The sequence below is a fragment of the Syzygium oleosum genome, unplaced genomic scaffold, assembly GCF_021117445.2.
Source record: "Syzygium oleosum isolate NSW1041296 unplaced genomic scaffold, Sole_v2.1 Sole_v2.12, whole genome shotgun sequence".
Lineage (NCBI taxonomy): Eukaryota > Viridiplantae > Streptophyta > Magnoliopsida > Myrtales > Myrtaceae > Syzygium > Syzygium oleosum.
The window spans coordinates 298561-320184 of record NW_026607496.1 but is presented as its reverse complement, the minus strand read 5'-3'; the positions used below and the strand labels follow the sequence as shown (position 1 = coordinate 320184).

Below are 21624 nucleotides of genomic sequence, written 5' to 3'. Positions count from 1 at the left end.
AATTGTAAAGTATTCTATATCCATACCATTAATCTAGACCTAACAAACGATATTCTATCAAGATTTCAATATAAACTGATAAATATAATGACAAAAGAAAAACACGTAGCTCATTCGAGTACATCCACAAACATATCGAGTTGTCCATAAAATGTCACGTGCTGAGATCGATTGTAACTCTAGCAAGCTCAAAAATTGAACGGTTTTCTGACAAAAAAATATTGAACGATTTATCTGAAAAGATCTCATCCGGTATCTGTAGTTCGATTAATCAACCGTGCCGATCATTTGTGCATCTCGCACAAGGAGCTAAACTAGCTAGTACGAACCTTAGATCTCGATTCTCGATTGCTTGGCATATTCCGTGTTCTATCATCTAATTAATCAAATAATTACCGTGAGGGCTCACTGACAAATTAAAGAGCCTAATCGGAGCTAAAAAGAGGATTAAAGTGCCCGGAAGTACAGTGATGGCGCAGGTACGTCCTTGTGGACCATAAACGCAAGCAAAGTCCTCTAATTTCTTCGTTTTTGGACCAATAGCAAAGTCCTCCCGATTCAATCAATTGATGAGCAGCTTTCTTGAGTCGTCAACTTCATGCAATTCAATGCACTTAAATCCTTCGTCCAAAAAAAAAATGCACTTAAAATCCAATTCAAATTCCTATAAATCCCCCAAATTAACCGCCTCTCTACTCCCACTACTCCCACTACTCACCTCTCTTCCAACTGCCATCAACTCCCTCACATCTCTCTCTCTCTCTCTCGCGGCCAAGAGGAAATGGCATTAACGATGAGTAGCCATAGCACTCTCGGTGTGACCTCGCTTCTCTTCATGGTGTTCCACATTGCCATCATCATCAGCTCGCAATCAGCCGCAATTGCCGTGGCCACGGCCGAGTATGACGTCATCTCTCTCGGGGCCAGGCCCGACGGCATCACAGACTCGACGCAGGCCTTCGTGGGCGCGTGGCTCAACGCTTGCGGCTCCGAGAGGCCGGCCACAATCAGTGTGCCGACAGGGCGGTTCCTAGTGGGAGAGGCCACCTTCAGCGGGCCGTGCAAGAATAACGCCGTCCGGTGGCGGATCCAAGGGGTCATCACGGCTCCCGCAGATTACAACGTGCTCGGGAATGCCTGGACGTGGCTCTTATTCCAACACGTGGACGGCATGTCCATCTCCGGCGGGGTCCTCGACGGGCAAGGCGCCGCTCTGTGGGCTTGCAAAGCCTCCGGCAAGAATTGCCCCACTGGAGCCACGGTACATACATATATATGTCTTTATTATAGTCGTTTGTAATTTCATTTGAATCACACAATAATATTGACATGAGTTTCTCCTAGTCTATATTGATCTCCATGATGCTAATGTTGCTAGAGTTATTTTGTCCAAGTATACTTTTCTAATACGTTCCAAACTTGCACAATACCAATCATAGCAAAGAACACATCCATAATCTTTTACAAAATATTTAATATTTTATGAACTCCTAGACCAATCATTATTTCGAAGATAAATAGATAAAATAATTAGCCTAAAGTATAATAAACAAGCAAGTGGTTTTAAGAAATAACCATCACAATTAGGGTTTTTCCTGCTTGTCAATCAAATGTGCTCTCTTTCGAGAAACTTACGTCTTGACTTTGTGGTTGTTTCACGAACAAATGATATTTTTTATTCTTAATTACTTGTTTTTGGGTGCATGCACACGAACGACTCTCTAGACAATACTCTTCAGCAACTCAAGGAACATTGCGGTGAGCAAACTGATGTCGCTCAACAGTCAGCTGTTTCATATTGTCATCTACGAATGCCAAAACGTGAGGCTGCAAGGAGTGAAGGTTTTCGCCTCCGGCGACAGCCCGAACACGGACGGCGTTCACATCCAATTTTCTTCCGGCATCACGATCATGAACTCGAGAATCGGAACCGGCGATGACTGCGTCTCGGTCGGCGCCGGCACCACAAACCTCTGGATCGAAAACGTTGCGTGCGGCCCAGGCCACGGAATCAGGTAATTATACTCGCTAAACCCCAGAAAAAACCACAACTGGAGAATATTAAATTTGATAATTAACTTAGCATTCACGAAAGTAACATGTACCATAAGGTGAGGCCAAAATGTCAGGCCTGTTTGAGGGATTTTGACTCTTGCTTTAACTTTCTCGCCGAGACCAAAATATCGTATCATATTTAGAAAGAAAACATGAATGAATAACACGTTACTCAAAATAACTTGAAATTAGAATCTTCTTACATTTTGAGCATTCGAGTCCTTCCAATTTAGAAAAAAATTGAAGATCTTTAACACTAAAAGTAATTAATTGATGCAAGAAAGGTTGTGGTTTAAGTAAAAGATGGTAATTAATTTTATTTTATTTTGGAATTTATATAATATATTGGTTCATGAATTGTACACAGCATTGGGAGCCTAGGGAAGGACCTTGAGGAGGCAGGGGTTGAGAACGTGACCGTCAAGAACGTTGTGTTCGGAGGGACACAAAACGGGCTGAGGATCAAATCTTGGGGCAGACCCAGCACCGGATTTGCCAAGAACATCCTCTTCCAACATGCCATCATGTCCGACGTTAAAAACCCGATCGTCATCGACCAGAATTACTGCCCCAACAGTATAAATTGTCCTGGTCAGGTATGTGTTGAGGACATTAATCAATCGATCGATTAATTTGTTGTTCGCGTGTAATAAATGTCTAAAGAGTCGGTTATCAACAAAAAAAAATGTCTAAAGAGTCTTTTCTTCATTAATTCGAAAGTTGACATGGATCACCCTAGATTTGGACAAGTCGTATTGGGTTAGATTCATAATGACATATATATTTGGGTAACCGTCGTTATGAACAATAATGCCTGCGACCTAGCAATGATCCTAGGGAAAACAACATGATTGAATAGATCATAGCTAAATCGAGATCGATTCGTTCTACCGTGATTTAATCATTGCGAGAACTCGTTTAATAGCTAGTAGATTAGTCCAAAGGACATGCAACTACCATCAAAACCATCATAGAGTGAGATCATGCAAGTTATTCTCACCGTAAATCCATCTATATTTACGTCAGTAAGAAAATGAAACAACCAATTGATTTTCATTTTTTACCAATTTTACTACACCGATCACAGTTCTAGTGTCATTCAAAACCCCGAAAATGATTAGCTCAAATGCTCCGTTAAACCGAAGTTCATTGCAATGAGCCCACGCATAATTTTGCTTTTATTTTCTCCATTTTTCCGCGTCCATTTTTGGGGTTTATATATACAGTTTGTCTATTCTTACCGCTTCTAACATTGATGTCATCCAAACAGTTTTCGGGCGTGAAAATTAGCGACGTGACGTACCACGACATTCATGGGACGTCGGCGACAGAAGTGGCCGTCAAATTCGACTGCAGTCCGAAGAACCCTTGCACAGGAATAAGATTAGAAGATGTGAAGCTCACCTACAAGAACGATCAACGACCGGCTCAAGCTTCCTGTGTTAATGCTGGTGGGCTGGCCTTTGGCCTGGTCCAACCCTCCAGTTGCTTATAGTGCAAAACATTGAACATGATCAATCTGAGTGTTGTAATATATGTACTGTGGAGAAGTAGAAATATATAGTGGTAATAGATTGCATGTATCTTGTGAATATTGCTTGAGCATGTGGCTGTTTCCCACCTTGATTATGAAAAGGCCGGTCTGAAGCCTGGCCTTGCAATGTTAGCTTTGTACTAATTGTTTGCCGTATTCAACTGATCGATGAAATACACAAGGGTTTAAGTAATAGATACTGTTGAAAATGACCTCGGAATTATTACGAGGACTATACAAGATAGTGACTATCGATCACGAGGATGATATTGTTTCTGAGTATCATACAATACCCTTAAGTTCGCGTTTCATGTCGCACGCACCTAAGGGCACGGGGAATGACTTGACACGAGAAGTTGCGAGACAAGACCGCGATGTTCGGGTGAACACTAGTCGGATCTCCACGCATTGCTCTGAGCCTGTTTATGATCGTAATATTCTGTAAAGGTACATGAAATAATTAGCGGATCATAGATTTATATTTTAAGAAAATGAAAAGAAAAATTATTTAATCTCTATTATGTTGCCAGCCAAAAATAGTTATAAGTAGGATCTTATGAAGAAACCAACGAATTTATGAGAAGTTCTGCTACTACCGATATTAATATCGTTTAATCAATCTTATGATTACATTGTTTTATCAGCTTAAGTAATTGACTCTCTCGAAAGATAATAGGATACTTTAATTATTCAATTACGTGTATCACAAGGCATAAATCATAACAGATGCTGATTAAATACTTCAATTAGTCCAATAAAAACAAATCAACACTGAAGGACGGCTACTTGCAATTCGTTAGGATAAAAGACATTTAGCTATCTAAATCTCTACACCTGTCCAATTTACGGGCTAAAGATCAAGGTCAATTTATATGCTCACTATTGTTAATAACACTATTTCACTAGCATGTCATAGAAATAGACTAAATTAAATTGAACATGTAATGTAAATTTGGTGGTAAGTAATTTGATAAGACCCATTTTGTGTTAGTTTCGGTTAAATTCGAACACGACTATATTCGCATATAATAAGCAATTAGCATAAAACCTAGACATCAATTTAAAGTTTCATAATAGTCATTAATAACAAAAGAAACATAGATTGAAAATAAAATAAACCTTTGCTCATAAAATTAACCTTGCTTTTTTATCAAAAGAGTGGCCGTACTCTCGTGATTTCATTATAGTACACAAGCAGTATCACATCAACTCTTTAAGAGGAACAGCGGGCTGATAAAAGACTGCTTAACCACCCAATCCTTGGGGCATGGGCTAGGGTTAATCTCTGAAATTCATCCAAGAAATCTTTACAATCTCTTACAATATTCCTCATCTCCCAGGAAACTGCGGTTGTCTTTGAGGATGCACTTGTCTAGGGTAGAGTTATCTGACTCGAGGAAGAGGTTAGTTTGCTTTGTGCCACCAAGAAAATCGAGGGTTTCAAATAAAGCGCAAGTTTCTGCTTGTAACGGTGAAGAGTAGTTGACAATTTTTTTCCATTGATTAGAACACCTCTCCGGTCTCTGCAGATGATTGCCGCGGCGCCTGGCTGAATATCTCCACGAAATGCAGCATGGAAATTCACTTTGATCGAGCTCATCATCGAAGGACGCCATGCAGCAGGAGGATCACTTCATCGAGTTTGAGTCAGAAAAGTGGCACAAAGGGACATCGAAATATCAGCAACTGAGGCAGCATCTGGTGTGGTGTCTTTGAAGATGAAGGTACTTCCAGCCTTCCATATATACAACATAGTAGAAGAATTGAGCTCGGGCGACGGAAAGATCTTACCTTCTCTCTTTTCTTCAACTTTTTCGTAGAAACCAGTTTTGAATTCGTTTGGAGCCCTATGAATTGGACGGGGGATCTTAAGATACGCAAGGTTCGAGACATGTTTTCTGCACGCACAGGTGCTCCGCGATTTCAACTTCTTGCTGGCAGAGGGAATACATGGGAGAAGGTTCGATCTGTCGTTTTCTTTTTTCCAGATTCTCAAGCTAGGTCTAGCTAAGAAATGCAAAAGCGAGTTTGTAAACATAGGAAAAGTTGACAAATCAAAAGAAAATAAAAAACCAAGTAAATGTCAATGAGTAACTCGAATGAGAGTTGATGATCTCATACTATGTAATAATTTAATAGGAAAAATTAGCGAGCCACGCTAATTTGGGTTGATAATTTGTAAAAAGATATAGTAAATGTAAAGAGTTGCTAAATAAGGCAAATAAACTTTCATGATATATAAAAAAAATTAACTAAATGCCAATAATTAACTCAAAAATGAGAGTTTGTGACTCAAAAAAAGTTGATAGCTTAATTTGACAAAAGTTGATAAGACACCAAAATTGATATAGTTGATTTCGTATAAAAATAAAGTAAACTCGGAACATTAGTAAGTTAAGTGAATAAAAATTGGTAAGCTAGCACAAAATTGCTAATTTGCAACTATAAGAAAAGATTAGTGATTGCAAAAAAGTATTGATAAATCACCAACAATCTATCTGGAAAAAAAGTTACTAGTCATTTTTTTGTACATATAGTGTTTTTGACTCTTTCCAACATTAATTTAAATGTAACGGCACGAAAAGAAATCCTTATTTTTGGGCAAGGACCAACAAAAATCCACCTCCGAAAATTAAATTTTTGGGGTAAACTAGTCTTCTAGCTGTTGAAAACTATTTTGTTAGGTTTTTTTTTGGTAACTCTTAATATTACGTTATGTGATGTAAAGTTCCAGTCCCAGCAGCACATACGCACGTGATTACGTTAAAAAATTTGGTCAAAACTCAGATTAATTGTTTCGAAAAGTAATGAATGGCAGCTTCCACATGAAAACAAAATCGTACACTTCAACACCATAGTTGATTCGACTGTAGATGATTGATTAAACATTGCTAGTGTGTCATATGTCAATGCTTGGAAAGATTAATTTCAACGAGTATTATTCCATCTTCGATTTGTACTCTGATGTTATCCACGTAACGATGAACTCATTCACCCATTATTACTCAAGCGCTGACGTAAACATGCGGCTGCTTCATTCATCCCTATAAATACACGCACGAAAGGTAAACAAGAGGCAACCAAAAATTTAGAAAGAAGGCCAAGAGAAAGAGACATTGTTTTGCAGAGTTGAACTTTGGGAAAACAAGATTGAGATAGAGAGACAGAATGGAGAAGAACAGTACAGCTTCGTGTGAAGTGATCGTGAGGAACAGGCAGGTGATATTGAGGGAGCATGTGCGAGGTTTCCCGAAGGAGGTGGACATGGAAGTGAGAGATGGCTCGGTGAAGTTGATGGTGGAAGATGGTTCATCGGGCGCCATGTGGGTGAAGAACTTGTACCTCTCTTGCGAACCCAAAACCCGCCACCTCATGGACACCATTCGCCCCGGTTCTGTAAGTACGAATAATGATGTTCTGTGTCGTAGCAATAATCGCAATTGTGTGTTTGTGCTTAATTTGATTCTGAAGTTGTATTGGCGCATTGAATGTAGCCAATCACTGGATTTGGAGTGGCCCGAGTTGTGGACTCTGCGAATCCGAAGTTCAAGAAAGGCGACCTGGTTTGGGGGATCACCGGATGGGAGGAGTACAGTCTAATTGCTTCATCGGAGACTTTCTTCAAGATCGAGCACACCGACGTTCCTCTCTCCTACTACAATGGCCTGCTCGGTATGTTATTGCTCAGCTCATGTGGTTTCGTTCTCAATGCTAGTTTATGACTAAGGCCAATAAACCTATCTGAGTCTGTTCTTCACATATCGGTCCTCCGACTCTCTCTTCACCGTCCTTTTGCTTGTCATGTAATATCCAACTTTTATCGATTCCGCAGGCATGCCAGGTTTGTCTGCTTATGTCGGTTTTTTTGAGCTGTGCTCTCCTAAGAAAGGAGAGTCTGTTTACATATCAACAGCTGCAGGAGGAGTAGGTCAGCTCGTCGGGCAGTTTGCGAAATTGCTCGGTTGTTACGTCGTAGGCAGTGCCGGTAGCCAAGAGAAGGTAAATCATTTGCACATCATAACATGAGTCCTACCGTGCAATCTTGTTAGCCGGTCTCTTGATTCAATTCTGTTTAAATTTTTCTCTGCATTATATTACACGAAACAGGTTGATTTGCTCAAGAACAAATTGGGGTTCGATGAAGCTTTCAACTACAAGGAAGAAGCGGACCTTGATGCAGGACTGAAAAGGTCATTATTTGCATATGAGTTAAATGATATATTCTGAATGATGCACAAACGTGTATTTGATATACTAATTTATCGTCAACTTTTCGGTGTTTCATCTTTAGATATTTCCCCGACGGGATCGATATCTACTTCGAAAATGTAGGGGGAAAGATGCTGGACGCAGTGCTGCTCAACATGAAGAGCCACGGCCGAATCGCCGCGTGCGGGATGACCTCGCAGTACAACCTCGACCAGCCCGAGGGCATACACAACCTGATGAATCTCGTCCTGAAACAGGTCCGGATGGAAGGCTTCCTGGTGTCCAGCTACTACCATCTCTACCCAAAGTTCCTCGAGACGGTCTTGCCTTACGTCAAACAAGGAAAGATCATATACACGGAGGACATCGTTGAGGGGCTCGAAAACGGCCCCGCGGCTCTGGTAGGGTTGTTTTCAGGTCAGAATGTCGGGAAACAGGTGATTGTGGTTTCGCGAGAATGAGTCACTTAAAATTGTATATTCTGTTTTGTTGGGTATTGTATGCAAGGCTTCTCTAGGATGTCGATTGTGAATGCGTCTCCTTGTACCGGGCCATATTACCTATAAATAAAACTGGCTTCAGATGTACCAAACAGCAGTTTTTTCCTCTCCGAGCGTGTGCACATGCACGGATGAATGTGCATTGACGATGTCCTCCTGTAACTCGTTAAGGGAAGAACTTTAGTGATCCCCGTAACATATTCAAACCCTGAATTTGGACATACAGCTAAACTAGCCCGCAGGGATGAATGTGCATTGACGATATCTGCCTGTAACTCGTTAAGGGAAGAACTTTAGTGATCACCGAAACATATTTGAACCCTGAATTTGGACATACAGCTAAACTAGCCCGCCAAATCAACCGTGGTGGCAATCCAAACATTCGGCAAGCTTGAGTCTGTTTAACATGCCCAGAGTTACATTCTGCATCCTTGAAGAAGAGATCTGAATTCGGAGACATCTGCTTTCGAGCATCTGCGTAAGTTCCACCAAGAGGTCACGTGCTAACGTCGAAACACAAGCACAAGCACGACCGTCTCGAATTTCAAATCAATGTAATGGCATTTTCCATACCATTCTGTATCCGGAATAGCTAATATGAGATTCTTCAAACGATAAGCTAGGCGGTATCAGTGATTAGAAGTGTGCGAGGTTGAGTCCTGAGGCCAACCACTCTATCTTCCTATGTAACTCCAGTTGAGAAATATAGGCGCTACACAGTTCGTGGCCAATTAGAGGTTCAAATGACACTGCATTTTCACAAAGCATTCTCAATTACTTCCCCCACAAGAAGAGTACCGAACCGACATGAGAAACGCAAATCAGGTACATGGAGCGGGACGACTGTGGGGAGATACTCTCAGAGCGGACCGTCTGGTGTACTTATTTCCCGGGTTTGGTAATAGACATCTCGTTCTCGCCTTTACATGACTAACCGATCTGGAATCACTGCTTGTACTATTTCTCTGCTTCGGCACTCAAACTTCTGCTTCGATATTTTACCTGTCAATCATGCATTCTAAGTTCGACCAAAAAAAAAAAATCATGCATTCTAAGGCTTCTTACTTCTCATACCAAATTAATGTGAGGTGGTGTCAACTGTCAAGTTACCTATAATAAGCAAGTCGTCTTTGGATCGTTTGTTATGAATAAATTAACCGACAGGATTGTGTTTAGATTGACTTATACAATAATATGCACTTGCCATGACGTGGAATAAAGACTGATTATGAACACTGATGATGCAGAGTCTTTCCCAAGCTCCCTTGGGCTGCCTTGAACCACTCGTGGACTGGGTCAAACCATGCGCCCTAAGCAAAGGAAGCCTCGGAGACTTGGATTCAGGAGGACTTGCCGATGCTTAAATCAGCGAACGAGGAATAAAGAAGGAAAGAAAGAGAAATGTGTCAGAGAATTTATCTAGGGAAGAGAGGCAAAGGGGCAAAAATGTTCGACAGATCGCGTGGACCAGAAACGAAGATAGCTCATCGTAACTTAGTTGTAGAGGTGATCATGAACCAGATGGTCCAATGTAGCCGTTCGGGCCTAGTAGGCCTGAACCGCACAATGAATGTAGCCCTTTGGGCCTAGTAGGCCTGAACCGCACAATGGTCATGTCTAATTAAATTGCTCATTTTTCGGTTTGGCTTGGCTAGGCCTAGTTAGATCCGTTCGGACGCAACCAATTGAAAATTTAATATTTTCTAATCACGGCTCGAGGACATAAAAAGAAGGGAAAATTTCATTTTGGTACCTAAAGTGGGGGCCTTTTCTCAATTTGGTATCCAAAGTGGACATAGTCTCAAATTGGTATCCAAAGTGCCCATTCGATCTCAATTTGGTACATGAGTTCGCCGTAGGTCAAATGCTCATCGTATTGCCAAGAAATTCTTGTTCCGACTCGGAATCTGTATTTTTTACTTTTTTTTATTTTTTTATTTTTCTGTTTTTTTTTCTTTTCCTTTTCCTTTTCTTTTTTTTTCCTTCTTCCCTCCGCCGGCGGCTATAGCCGGCGGAGGTCGCCGGTGTCGGCCCTCGCCGGCGTCCCGGTGCGGGCGGCCCTCGCCCGGGCCGGGCGAGTGGTCGCCCTCGCTGCGTCGAGCGGTGGGCCGACCTGGCGAGGGTCGAGGATGCAGCCGAAGAAGCGAGAGCAGTAGGCGAGAGAAGAGAGGAAGTTGGAGAGGCAGACGAAGTGGGAAGCCACGAACTGATCCTGCTCAAGCCCCATGACGATGATCTGGGCGTGCAGCTGGTGGATGTGGGCGGAGTTCTTGCAGGACTTGAGGAGGGTGACGATGGACGGCAGCTTGGCGGAGGTCGCCGGCGAGGGCGACCCTCGCCAGATCCGGCGAGGGTCGGCCCTCGCCCCCCCAAGCGAGGGCGGCCCTCGCCCGACGCCGGCAAGGGCCGACGCCGGCAACATCTGCCGGCCACGGCTATGGGCGGCGGAGGGAAGAAGAAAAAAAAAAAAAAGAAACGGAAAAGGAAAAGAAAAAAAAAAAACAGAAAAAGGAAAAAGAAAAAAAAATAAAAAAGTAAAAAAAATCTTTCTTAGGTGCGAACAGTAAATTTCTTGCCAGCCGGTGAGCATTTGACCGGCCGGCGAACTCAGGCACCAAATTGAGACTAAATGGGTACTTTGGGTACCAATTTGAGAAAATGCCCGACGTTGGGTACCAAAATGAAATTTTCCCTAAAAAGAACAATTTACCCAATTCATTATGCCAACACTAAGTTATGAACTCTCGTGTGCGTTGGGCTAATCAGGCACCAGTGTTTCGTAAGTATTTTGAAGAGCTCTCTGTTTAGGCTGAACCAATCAGAAAAGGAACACTATGAAACCTAAGCCCAAACTCACCAGGACACGCTTATTGATCCCGGGGGTTTTCTTTGCATTTCGCCGTTGCTAAGGTTCGATTTTTTGTGCAAACTTCCACAGAAAGTGTTGTACCATCCAAACACTTGAAAATCAATGGTCATGGTGCATTGCTGCAATACATTATGAGAGAGTCATGATATGGAAACAACCTTGATTATGATAAGCATAAGGATGAAACCAAGTCGAGTCTCTCACGAGCCTTGTACTCGAGTGAAATGTAGTTTTTTTATGGTATTCTTAGAGAGATCTAATAATTGTACAAACAGATCAGTGAAAATTACATAGTATTAGAGCTTAAGTTTGAGCTCGAGCTCAAGCTCGATCTCGATTTTATTCATGAGTTAATGGTAATTGAGTGGAGCTCGAGTATTTATATTTTCAATCTCTAATCAAGTCGAGTTCGAACATAAATATCAATACTCAAGCGAGTTCAAGTCGAGCTTGAGCACCGAATGTATGACTGTACACCCGCACTTGAAGACCGTCTAATGTTTTTCGTCTTCTGCATGAATCTTTCGCTTTGACCTTTGTCCTTCTGTCTTCTGAATAATCGCCTATAAAACAGAAGAAATCATTCCCATTTCCTCTGGACGTGAATCGTTATGCGAAAGTGTACTTTCACACCATTCTGGGTCGTGTCCATTCCCTCTGCCATACTCGACCCGGCGACAAAAGCAGAGCCTCCATACAGCAAGAAGAGCGGCGTTGTTAACAACGGGATCGCTCTGGAATACGCCAAAACGTTGTCGTGTTCCCCCACACATCGCTATAGTCATCGTCATCGTCACCCGTCAACTCTTCCCACGTACTCGGACAGACACAAAGCAGAACAAAAAGGGTCCTCTTTTGTCTCGCCATTCAAGGCTTCTGCACCCGCGTTCTCGGCTCAGTCCATAAGAACGGTACGCCATTCGCACACCACAACACCTGCTCGTCTTTCTCTCTTCTGGGTGTTACGCGTTTCGTCCAAAAGGAGTGGCGGAGAGCGATGGCGGGTGGGGATGGCGAGGGAGTGAGGAACAAGCAAGTGATATTCAGGGGCTACGTGAGTGGTTCCCCCGAGGAGACGGACATGGAGGTGCGCGAATCCACCGTGGAATTGCGAGTCCCGGAGGGCTCCAGTGGCGTTCTCGTGAAAAATCTCTACTTGTCCTGCGATCCTTACATGAGGATTCGCATGAGGAAGCTCTATATCCCCGGTTACCGCGATTCCTTCGAACCTGGTTCGGTGAGCAAGCCTAAGTCTTTTCGTGTCAAATTCTTTTCGTTTCCAAAACAGACTATCGAAAAAGAAAAATGGGTCATCCACTCGGCGTCAGCGGGTCTTCCTCGTTGTTGAAACTGGGGGAGGTGCTGAACAAAATGAGCTCCGAATGTCGGATGATGTGGGTTTTGTTGAGTATGATATTGTGTTGAATTTTTGTCCTTTTTTTTATTTTGACCACTTTGCTCTGGGGATTGATTATTTTGTTTCAGGAGAAAGTTGTGGTGTCTCTGCTGGTGATTATGTCAAATTGTGCTGTTCAATATGATTGTAGCGACTCTGCTCTATTTCTGTTCATTCTGCCTATCATGGCTAAATCTTTTTTATCTCTGTAAGTGCGATCCAATTGGTGGTGCCTTTGAAATTGTAGAAATGGTTTGCGATGTCGCCCAAAAATTCAGAATATGGATTAAAGAGCTTAGCGTGTCGAAAGAACCTCACTTATGCTATTTGGCGTAGAGTTTCACATGTCTTTCGTTTGCACAGCCACATAAATCACGGTGTTAAACGATGTGAGTTGCTTAACCCTTCCATCTATGTGTCAGCATGATGAATGGTGACAGATAGCTTGCACGTGAAATAGGACGATGAGATGTATTCATTAAAAGATAAAATAAACACAGCTCTGGAATAAGCAGAGTTTTGTTTCCATCCTTTAGCATATTGCTTCGGATTCTAATGTATTGCCGTGAATTTCACTTCTATTCCTGCTGAGATGTTAAAATTATGCTGCTCTTCTTCTAGGTTTGTTAGAAGTTATATTAAGTGTTTAGGGAGCTGCATTTGACTTAGCTTACTTCAATATGACTGGAGCTGCAAACTTTTAAATTGAAAGGGTTTCTGGTTATTGCAGCGTATTTGATTATGAAATTCTTTTCATTTCCAATCATCCTTCTTGGGAGTTCAATGTCTATTTGTGTTTGCTAAATGTGTTTCCACTTATATTCTGAAGTATTTAACGCATTGATGCAGCCTATTGCTGGATATGGAGTAGCTAGAGTTTTGGAATCTGGTCATCCAAATTTCCAGAAAGGCAACTTGGTTTGGGGCATCACTGGATGGGAGGAGTATAGTCTAATAACTGTGCCAGAGACTTGCTTTAAGATTGAACACACCGATGTTCCTCTGTCTTACTATACCGGCCTTTTGGGTATGCTCTTTTATCATCTAATGTTAAATGTATGCTATTTATTCATCAAATGTAATATATCTTTCAATGTTAATGAATAAGGGCAGTTCGATTGTTAAGATACTCTGTCCTGTATCATTCAAGTTTGGATAGCCTCCGGCTATGCAAGAAAAGAGTGTGCTTCCTTTGTATTTTTCTTGTAGGGATCTTCCTTGTTGATGAACCATATGCCCTTGTTGCATTGTCTAAAGTTAGAGCCCTGCAAACTGTCTTTACGCATTGAAAGAAGTGTGTAAATCGATTATTTCTCAATGAAATAGTAGCTTTCCTTGAGGAGTCAATACATTTCTCACGGGCTTCACCTATGGGCAATAATCGGATCATTTGGGATGTTGCCATGGCATAACACTCCTCTTATGCTTCAGCAAATCTTGTGACTCGTCTAATTTCTACAAATTTAAACTTTCAGGTATGCCAGGCATGACGGCTTATGCCGGGTTTTTCGAGGTATGCTCTCCTAAGAAAGGAGAGACTGTTTTCATATCGGCAGCATCGGGAGCCGTTGGTCAGCTTGTTGGCCAGTTTGCAAAGTTGTTGGGTTGTTATGTTGTTGGCAGCGCTGGTAGCAAAGAGAAGGTGATTATCTCACATTTGTCGAGTCTTTCCTTGAATAGTAATTGTTTAAGCACAAGTACGCTGGCCCCTCCGTCTCTTTCATGTAGAAAGAAGCAGGTAATTGGGCAAATGTCAATGGTTCACCAAACATATTTGGTTTCACTTTTGTTTCATACTAGAGTTACTAGACAAGTGTTTGAAATAGAGTGCATGTCCATGTTCTTACAAAACTTAATGGCTCAAATAGGCGTCTACTACATAGAATTAGATCTAAAAGATGCACTTGAGGTATGATGAGTGCTGCATTTCTCAAATTTGAGAATGCTCAAGAGAGTGATGCAGTTTTGAATGTGTACCCTCATCATTTCGCTCAACATAAATGTTAAAAATACAGTCTTATCAGTCTCTTCCAGGTTTAATCTTAATTAAAGTCTTCTCGTGCTGTTATTTTTGCAAAAAAGGTTGATTTGCTGAAGAACAAGTTTGGTTTTGATAATGCTTTCAACTACAAGGAGGAACCGGATCTGGATGCAGCACTGAAAAGGTGAGCCATGTGTATCTTAAGGATGATTGAGCAAATAAATGACTGCTATACACGATACAAAAAATGTACCTGCTCCTGGAGACAACTCGAGTTAACTTTTTCTGCTGTAAATGTTTAGATGCTTCCCTAAAGGTATCGATATCTACTTTGAAAATGTCGGCGGAAAGATGCTTGATGCAGTGCTGCTCAACATGAAACTTAATGGCTGAATTGCGATTTGTGGAATGATCTCACAGTACAACCTCGAGCAGCCTGAAGGTGTACACAATTTGATGAGCCTTATCCTGAAGCGGGCTCGAATGGAAGGTTTCATAGTGTCCGATTATTATCATCTCTATCCGAAGTTCCTGGAGACGGTATTGGCTCAGATCAAAGAGGGGAAGATTGTGTACGTGGAAGACACCGCCGAAGGGCTCGAGAATGGTCCGGCTGCTCTTGTCGGGCTGTTCTCCAGTCGCAATGTCGGGAAACAAGTGGTCGTGGTTTCTCGCGAATGAGTTAGCTTTCTGTTCTTCTTCATCGGCATAGTCTCTTTTTGCCTCGTGCTTTGGAAAGGAGTTGTTTTCCTTTTGTCTTTGCCCTGCCGTTCTGTCATGCGGGAACATAGAGGCGGTTTCTTTGGTTTGGTGATGGTGCAAAGGACATTTGAGTGTAAATGTGTCTCTGAGATTTCGATGTAAATGCGTCTTTAAGTACCCTGTCATCGGATATAAATAAAACTGGTTTGAAATACCAAACTGACAGGCTAACGTGGGAACATAAATAAACAAAAAGAGTACAAAAAAAAATAAATATAAAATAAAAAGTCGAACATACTTAATTTACGTGGCTCGGTAGCATGCCTAAGCCAAGAGAATAAATTGACGAGATATGCTACTATAATCAGCAAAAATGAGATTACACTAGCTTTTTTTTTTTTTCTGGTATTGAAATGGGCTTTACAACAGCACTCGTCTAACGAAACTCGAACCAACCTAATCTCCTATCAATAGACGAATCAAACTTCTCAGTGGTGTCCAACACTAAGATGTCATTCGCATCACAAGAATCAATGACTCAATTTGCTAACCAGTTAGCACATGAGTTACCTTCCCTAAAATTATGTAGCATTTTAACATGCTGGAAACACCTTAAAAGTTTCTGAATCTAAGAAATGATCGTGTCGCCAAAGTTGAGAGCAGGAGATGATCTCTGAAGCAGTGAAATGGCGACTTTCGAGTCCACCTCCACAATAAGTTTAGGTATGCCCAAAGAAATTGCCATTTTAAGACCCAAAAGGATACCCTATAGTTTTGCTTTGAGCAAAGAGCACAATCCCACAGTTTGAGCAAATCCAGCAAGCCAATTACCTAATTCGTTAATCAAAACCCACCTACTGAGGCGAATCCTGGGTTGCCTTTAGACGCCCTGTCGAAATTGAGCTTTACCCAACCAGTCGGAGGGGTAGTCCAACCCACAAGCTTATCTCTTTTCTCCCTTTGAGGTGACAATCTATGTTCTGCCAGTAGCGTTGAAGCGATATCTTTCATATGGCCTAGAATCATGCACAAGGGTTCGTTGGTGAGACAAAAATCCTTCTCAAATAATCGTTTATTCCTCTAGTTCCAGAAATGCCAACAAGCAACCGTAAAAATAGGTGACCAGTTATCCTGAACCCTAGTTGATGAACCATATAGGTTCAACATCAACCATGGGAGTAGATCTTGGGTGAAGAACTTGCCCAGAAACTAACAGGTAGAATCTCCTGCCAAACTGCCTTTGCATATTTACAATCTCTGAGAACATGCATAATTGTCTTCGAATAGTGTGGGCACATCGTGCAGCAAGAGTCTGCTGTGAATCTACATCAAAATCTTTCATCATTAGTGAGCAGGCACTGATGAGAGATCAACCACAAGAAGCTTTTGATTATTTGTGGCCCATCCCATTTCCATACTAAACTCCAAAGCGGTTAGTCATACTCATTCACAAGTGTTTTTTAATTGGAAAAATGATATAAATGATCTCTGAACTTTTAATTTGTTCAATGTGGTCTCTAAACTTTAGCTCAATGTGCAATGTCATCTCTAATCTTTTAGATTGTTCAATGTGATTCCTGAAATTTTGATACATGTTCAATTATATGAAAATATTTAATGTTATTCCTAACTTTGAAATAAATATTTTTATATAGTTTATAGACTAAATTGAATACATATCAAAAGTTCATAAACCATACTGAATAAATTAAAAGTTCATGAATCACATTGCACATTAGAGTAAAGTTTAGGGACCACATTGAACAAATTAAAAATTCATAGACTATATTGCATACTGGGCAAAAAATCATGGATCATTTATATCATTATCCCTTTTTAATTCTAAGTTAATCTCGAATGCACAAGAATCAATATGAAGAAACGAATTTTCTCACTCTCAAATTCTCTTAGATGATGGTTCTCAATGTTTTTTTGGCTCTCTCGCAAGTTTCATACATATTAAGCGCACTTACCATGCACACCAAACGAAATTCAACAATGGAAAAACTATAAGCACTTCTCCTACACCAACTTACACTTCATCTTCAACGAGGGAAAGAGGTCTCATGGGAAATTACATCAACATAGACTCGATCTTCAATGTGGGAAAGAATTCTTATTTTCCTTTTTGTATAACCCACGATACCCGTACCTGCCTTTAAAATCCTGATTTTAACCGATTTCTTCCGAGCTATCTTATTTAAAGTTCATCTCTTGCTGTTATTTTTGCGAAGATAGTTGATTTACGGAAGAACAAATTTGGTTTCGATGATGCTTTCAATTAAAACGAGGAATATTTTTATATAGTCCAAGGACTAAATTGATCATGTACCAAAAGTTCAGGGACCACATTGAACAAATTAAAAGTTCATAGACGATATTACACATTGGATTAAAGTTCAAGAATCGCATTAAACATACTTAAAATTCATGGACCATATTGTACGTTAGGTCAACGTGCAATGACCATTTATGTCATCAATCCTTCTAATAACGGATGAGTCTAGATCAAAACTTTTACGCCGGCCCATTTAAGTTCATCCATCCCTTCATTTGTTCTTTCAATCAAGGGTTATAATTTTCACCACCCCACTGTGTAAGCACAATATTACGCTCGAATCAAGTCAAGGTGCTCAAATCCAAAATACCCCTCTCTAATCAACGTTTGATTATGAAGGATGAATGAAGCTCTTTTCTGGAAAGAAAAAAAAAAGTCAGGGTGCTCAAGGATGCGCGGAAAAGGGAAACTGACGAGTGCAGAGAGCTTACTTCTTAAGAAAGGCATGATTTTAGGATTTTCTTCAAATTCTTTGCTTCCACATAAAAAAATTCATGAAAGTTCTACTGCAAATCAGAGAACTTTCTAATGATCAGAATTCAATTGGCGACTTTGATAACCTTTTATGTTTCCCAAGGAATTATTCGAATAGTATTCCACCGATGACACAACGGCACACGTAAGCACGCATACAGATGACACATGGGCACACGTCAGCAACGTCTGCATATCTCATCACCCCCTATACATACCTATATATACCCCGTGCAGTGTTTGGCTACGTTTCCCACCAATCAAATCCAAGAGCAAAAAAATCCAAGAAAAGAAGGGGAGAGAGAGAGAATGGAGAAGGTGAACAAGAATGCTTCAGTGGAAGTGATGAGCAACAAACAGGTGATATACAGAGAGCAGGTACGAGGTTCCCTGAAAGAGGCCAACTTGGAAGTTAGGACGAGCTCGGAGAGATTGAAGGCCGACACCGGTTCGGGGGCCATCGCGGTGAAGAACTTGTACCTGGCTTGCGATCCCTACAATCTCAACCTCATCAAGTACTTCACTCAGCTCGGTTCCGTAAGTACCACCATCTCTCTCATTACATTTACTCGATTCATTATGGCGAGAGTAGGTTATGAACTCGCACGAATAAATCGAACTCAAATTTGCGACAAAGTACACTTGACAAGTAACATTCAAAGGGAGCAAACTCTCTCCTACTAGTAAGTTCAATGTCTATTCGCGTTTGCTAAATGTATTGGCACTTATATTCTGAAGTATATAACACAATGGTGCAGCCTGTTCCTGGATTTGGAGTAGCTAGAGTTTTGGAATCTGGGCATCCAAACTTCAAGAAAGGCGACTTGGTTTGGGGCTTGACTGGATGGGAGGAGTACAGTCTAATTACTGCGCCAGAGACTTGCTTTAAGATCGAACACGCCGATGTTCCTCTGTCTTACTACACCGGCCTTTTGGGTATGCTCTTTAATCATCTGGTTTAATATCTCTTTCAGTGTTAAAGAATAAGGGGAATCAGATTGTTAAGATACTTTCTTCGGTCTATTTCATTCTCAAGTTAGTACGGACAGCCATGACGGCTAATTTCGTGACTCGTCTAATTTCTACAAATGTAAACTTTCCAGGTATGCCAGGCATGACGGCTTATGCTGGGTTTTACGAGGTATGCTCTCCCAAGAAAGGAGAGACTGTTTTCATATCCTCGGCGGCGGGGGCTGTTGGTCAGCTTGTTGGCCAGTTTGCAAAGTTGTTGGGCTGTTATGTTGTTGGCAGCGCCGGTAGCAAAGAGAAGGTAATCATCTCACATTCGTCTAGTGTTTCCTTGAAGAGTGATTGTTTAAGCACTAGTGCGTTGACGACGATCCCCTCCCCCCCGGCTTTCTTCTCTCTCTCTCTCTCTCTCTCTCTCTCTCTCTCTCTCTCTCTCTCTCTCTCTCTCTCTCTCTCTCTCTCTCTCTCTCTCTCTCTCTCGTGTTGAAAGAAGTACATAGTCACGTAGATGTTAATGGTTCACCCAACATGTTTGGCATCTGCAATTTTCACTATTGTTTCATACTGAGTGACTAGACAAGCGTTTGAAATAGAGTGCATGTTCATGTTCTCTTAAAGGCATAAACAGTCATCTACTCGTATAGAATTAAATCTAAAAAAAGCACTTGGGGTTTGATGAGTGCTGTATGTCTCAAATTTGAGAATCCTCAAGAGAGTGATGGCAGTGTTGAATGCATACCCTCATCATTTCACTAAACACAAATGCTAAAAATGCAGTCTTAATAGTCTCTTCCGGATTTTATCTTACTTAAAGTTCTCTCTTGCTGTTATGTTCGCGAAAAAGGTTGATTTGCTGAAGAACAAGTTTGGATTCGATGATGCTTTCAACTACAAGGAGGAACTGGATCTGGATGCAGCACTGAAAAGGTGAGTCAGGAATATGGTAACGATGATTGAGCAAATAAGTGACTGATGTACAGGATATAAAATATGTACACATTCTGAAGCCGACTCGAGTTGACTTTTTTCTGTCTTAAATGTTTAGATGCTTCCCCGAGGGGATCGATATCTACTTCGAAAATGTCGGCGGAAAGATGCTTGATGCGGTGCTGCTCAACATGAAACTTCATGGCCGAATCACAGTATGTGGAATGATCTCACAGTACAACCTCGAGCAGCCCGAAGGCGTACACAACTTGCTGAACCTCCTCCTGAAGCGGGTTCGGATGGAAGGTTTCTTGGTGTTCGATTACTATCATCTCTACCCAAAGTTTCTGGAGACGGTATTGCCTCAGATCAAAGAGGGGAAGATTGTGTACGTGGAAGACATCGCCGAAGGGCTCGAGAACGGTCCGGCAGCTCTTGTCGGGGTGTTCTCCGGCCGCAATGTCGGGAAACAGGTGGTCATGGTTTCCTGCGAATGAGTCAGCTTTCTGTACTTCTTCATCGGCATAATCTTTTTTTTTCTCGTGTTTTCAAAAGGGGTTGTTTTCTGTTTATTTGTGCGTTGCCGTTCTGTCCTGCGAGGTCGTTTGTGTATAGATGCGTCTCTTATAACAAGGGACCAGACCATCTGGTTGGGTTGTTTTCCGGCAGCAATGTTGGCAAACAGGTGCTTGGAGTTTCTCGCGAATGAGTCTAAAATATTATGCTATGCCTCTCTAAGATGTCGATGTAAAGGATCATCGCCTCTCATAAAACTGGTTTGAGGTACCAAATTGTTATGAATGCCGCGGAAACGTGAACAAATAAACGATTTGAACAAGAAATAAGTTGTAGAAATAAATTCTGAAAATAACGAATGTATGTGGTTCAGCGATGTGTCTACTCCTACGGGAGAGATAGACGGGATGATTCCATTATAATTGGCGAAGATAAGATTACAACCACTCAATCACGGTCACTCATAAGTGTTTTTTGATCCTAAAATGAATCCAAAATCGCAAGAATTAATCACAAGAAAAGAAGTTTTCCCACACTATCAACTCTCTTGGACGAGGCTCTCAATACTCTTTGTATCTCGCGAGTTTCGCACGTGTTAAGCAGACTTACGATGCACACGATTACGCTTAGAGATACTTAAACATCTTCTAGAGATATTTAGAAGATATTGAGGGTATTATTAACACACCACATGAAACTTGACAAAAGAATATTTATACGCAACAAATTATGAGACATTAGCTGACATGGACTTTATCTTCAATGACGAAAAGGGAGTGTTTTGGGAATCTCTCTTGCATTACACACAATCCTATAGCAAAAATCTACTTTGGGGCATAGGTTACCTTGCGATTCAGGTCCTGAGCATGATCTTAAAAGGTTTAAGGAGAGACAGGAGAATGAGCTCCCCAGTATGATGAAGGGACCTTCCTAATAAGTTCTCTCTATATTCCCTCTTTCGGGGGAAGAAAAATATTTGGAGAGAACTTAGGGAGACCTTGGGTGGTGAAGATAGATACTACGTCAGTTTCGACTAATTATCGCCGAGTAAGGCAGGCAAAGTAGCTTCCCGCGCCTAGAGTGACAAGGGAGTGTTTAAGCACCTATGAACTTAGTCGCTAATGTGAATCAACCCGCAAGACTAGGACTCCGTA

At 41.4% G+C, this 21624-nt stretch overlaps 3 protein-coding genes and 1 pseudogene across 4 annotated transcripts; all 4 read left to right on the top strand.

Annotated features, from left to right (window-relative positions):
* Positions 1–560: 560 nt before the first annotated feature.
* On the top strand, positions 561–3782 carry LOC130134386 (polygalacturonase-like). The gene is made up of 4 exons (XM_056316648.1): positions 561–1261; positions 1726–2015; positions 2423–2651; positions 3326–3782. The coding sequence occupies exons 1-4, from the start codon at positions 782–784 to the stop codon at positions 3548–3550; spliced, it is 1224 nt and encodes a 407-aa protein (XP_056172623.1). The 5' UTR covers positions 561–781; the 3' UTR covers positions 3551–3782.
* A 1305-nt stretch (positions 3783–5087) lies between these two features.
* LOC115664809 (2-alkenal reductase (NADP(+)-dependent)-like) lies at positions 5088–8390 on the top strand. The gene is made up of 7 exons (XM_056316331.1): positions 5088–5313; positions 5410–5549; positions 6600–6985; positions 7084–7261; positions 7422–7588; positions 7697–7779; positions 7881–8390. Exons 3-7 carry the CDS (start codon positions 6758–6760, stop codon positions 8257–8259), a joined length of 1035 nt encoding a protein of 344 aa, XP_056172306.1. The 5' UTR covers positions 5088–5313; positions 5410–5549; positions 6600–6757; the 3' UTR covers positions 8260–8390.
* Positions 8391–11994: 3604 nt separating this feature from the next.
* Positions 11995–15347, top strand: LOC130139402 (2-alkenal reductase (NADP(+)-dependent)-like; annotated as a pseudogene).
* A 3005-nt stretch (positions 15348–18352) lies between these two features.
* On the top strand, positions 18353–20692 carry LOC130134511 (2-alkenal reductase (NADP(+)-dependent)-like). Of its 2 annotated transcripts, none has more exons than XM_056316267.1 (5): positions 18353–18595; positions 18817–18994; positions 19162–19328; positions 19872–19954; positions 20073–20692. In XM_056316267.1, the coding sequence occupies exons 1-5, from the start codon at positions 18368–18370 to the stop codon at positions 20449–20451; spliced, it is 1035 nt and encodes a 344-aa protein (XP_056172242.1). In that variant the 5' UTR covers positions 18353–18367; the 3' UTR covers positions 20452–20692. The 2 variants fall into 2 exon arrangements, with proteins under 2 accessions (XP_056172242.1, XP_056172241.1); XM_056316266.1 differs by having other exon boundaries at positions 18356–18599; positions 18836–18994.
* Positions 20693–21624: the final 932 nt, after the last annotated feature.

Coding starts and splice junctions, on each gene's coding strand:
- LOC130134386 (XM_056316648.1), top strand. CDS start 782: ATGGCATTAACGATGAGTAGCCATAGCACTCTCGGTGTGACCTCGCTT. Junction 2,016..2,422: donor GGCCCAGGCCACGGAATCAG/GTAATTATACTC, acceptor AATTGTACACAG/CATTGGGAGCCTAGGGAAGG. Junction 2,652..3,325: donor GTATAAATTGTCCTGGTCAG/GTATGTGTTGAG, acceptor TCATCCAAACAG/TTTTCGGGCGTGAAAATTAG.
- LOC115664809 (XM_056316331.1), top strand. CDS start 6,758: ATGGAGAAGAACAGTACAGCTTCGTGTGAAGTGATCGTGAGGAACAGG. Junction 7,589..7,696: donor GTGCCGGTAGCCAAGAGAAG/GTAAATCATTTG, acceptor TACACGAAACAG/GTTGATTTGCTCAAGAACAA. Junction 7,780..7,880: donor CTTGATGCAGGACTGAAAAG/GTCATTATTTGC, acceptor TTTCATCTTTAG/ATATTTCCCCGACGGGATCG.
- LOC130134511 (XM_056316267.1), top strand. CDS start 18,368: ATGGAGAAGGTGAACAAGAATGCTTCAGTGGAAGTGATGAGCAACAAA. Junction 18,995..19,161: donor TTACTACACCGGCCTTTTGG/GTATGCTCTTTA, acceptor TAAACTTTCCAG/GTATGCCAGGCATGACGGCT. Junction 19,955..20,072: donor CTGGATGCAGCACTGAAAAG/GTGAGTCAGGAA, acceptor TTAAATGTTTAG/ATGCTTCCCCGAGGGGATCG.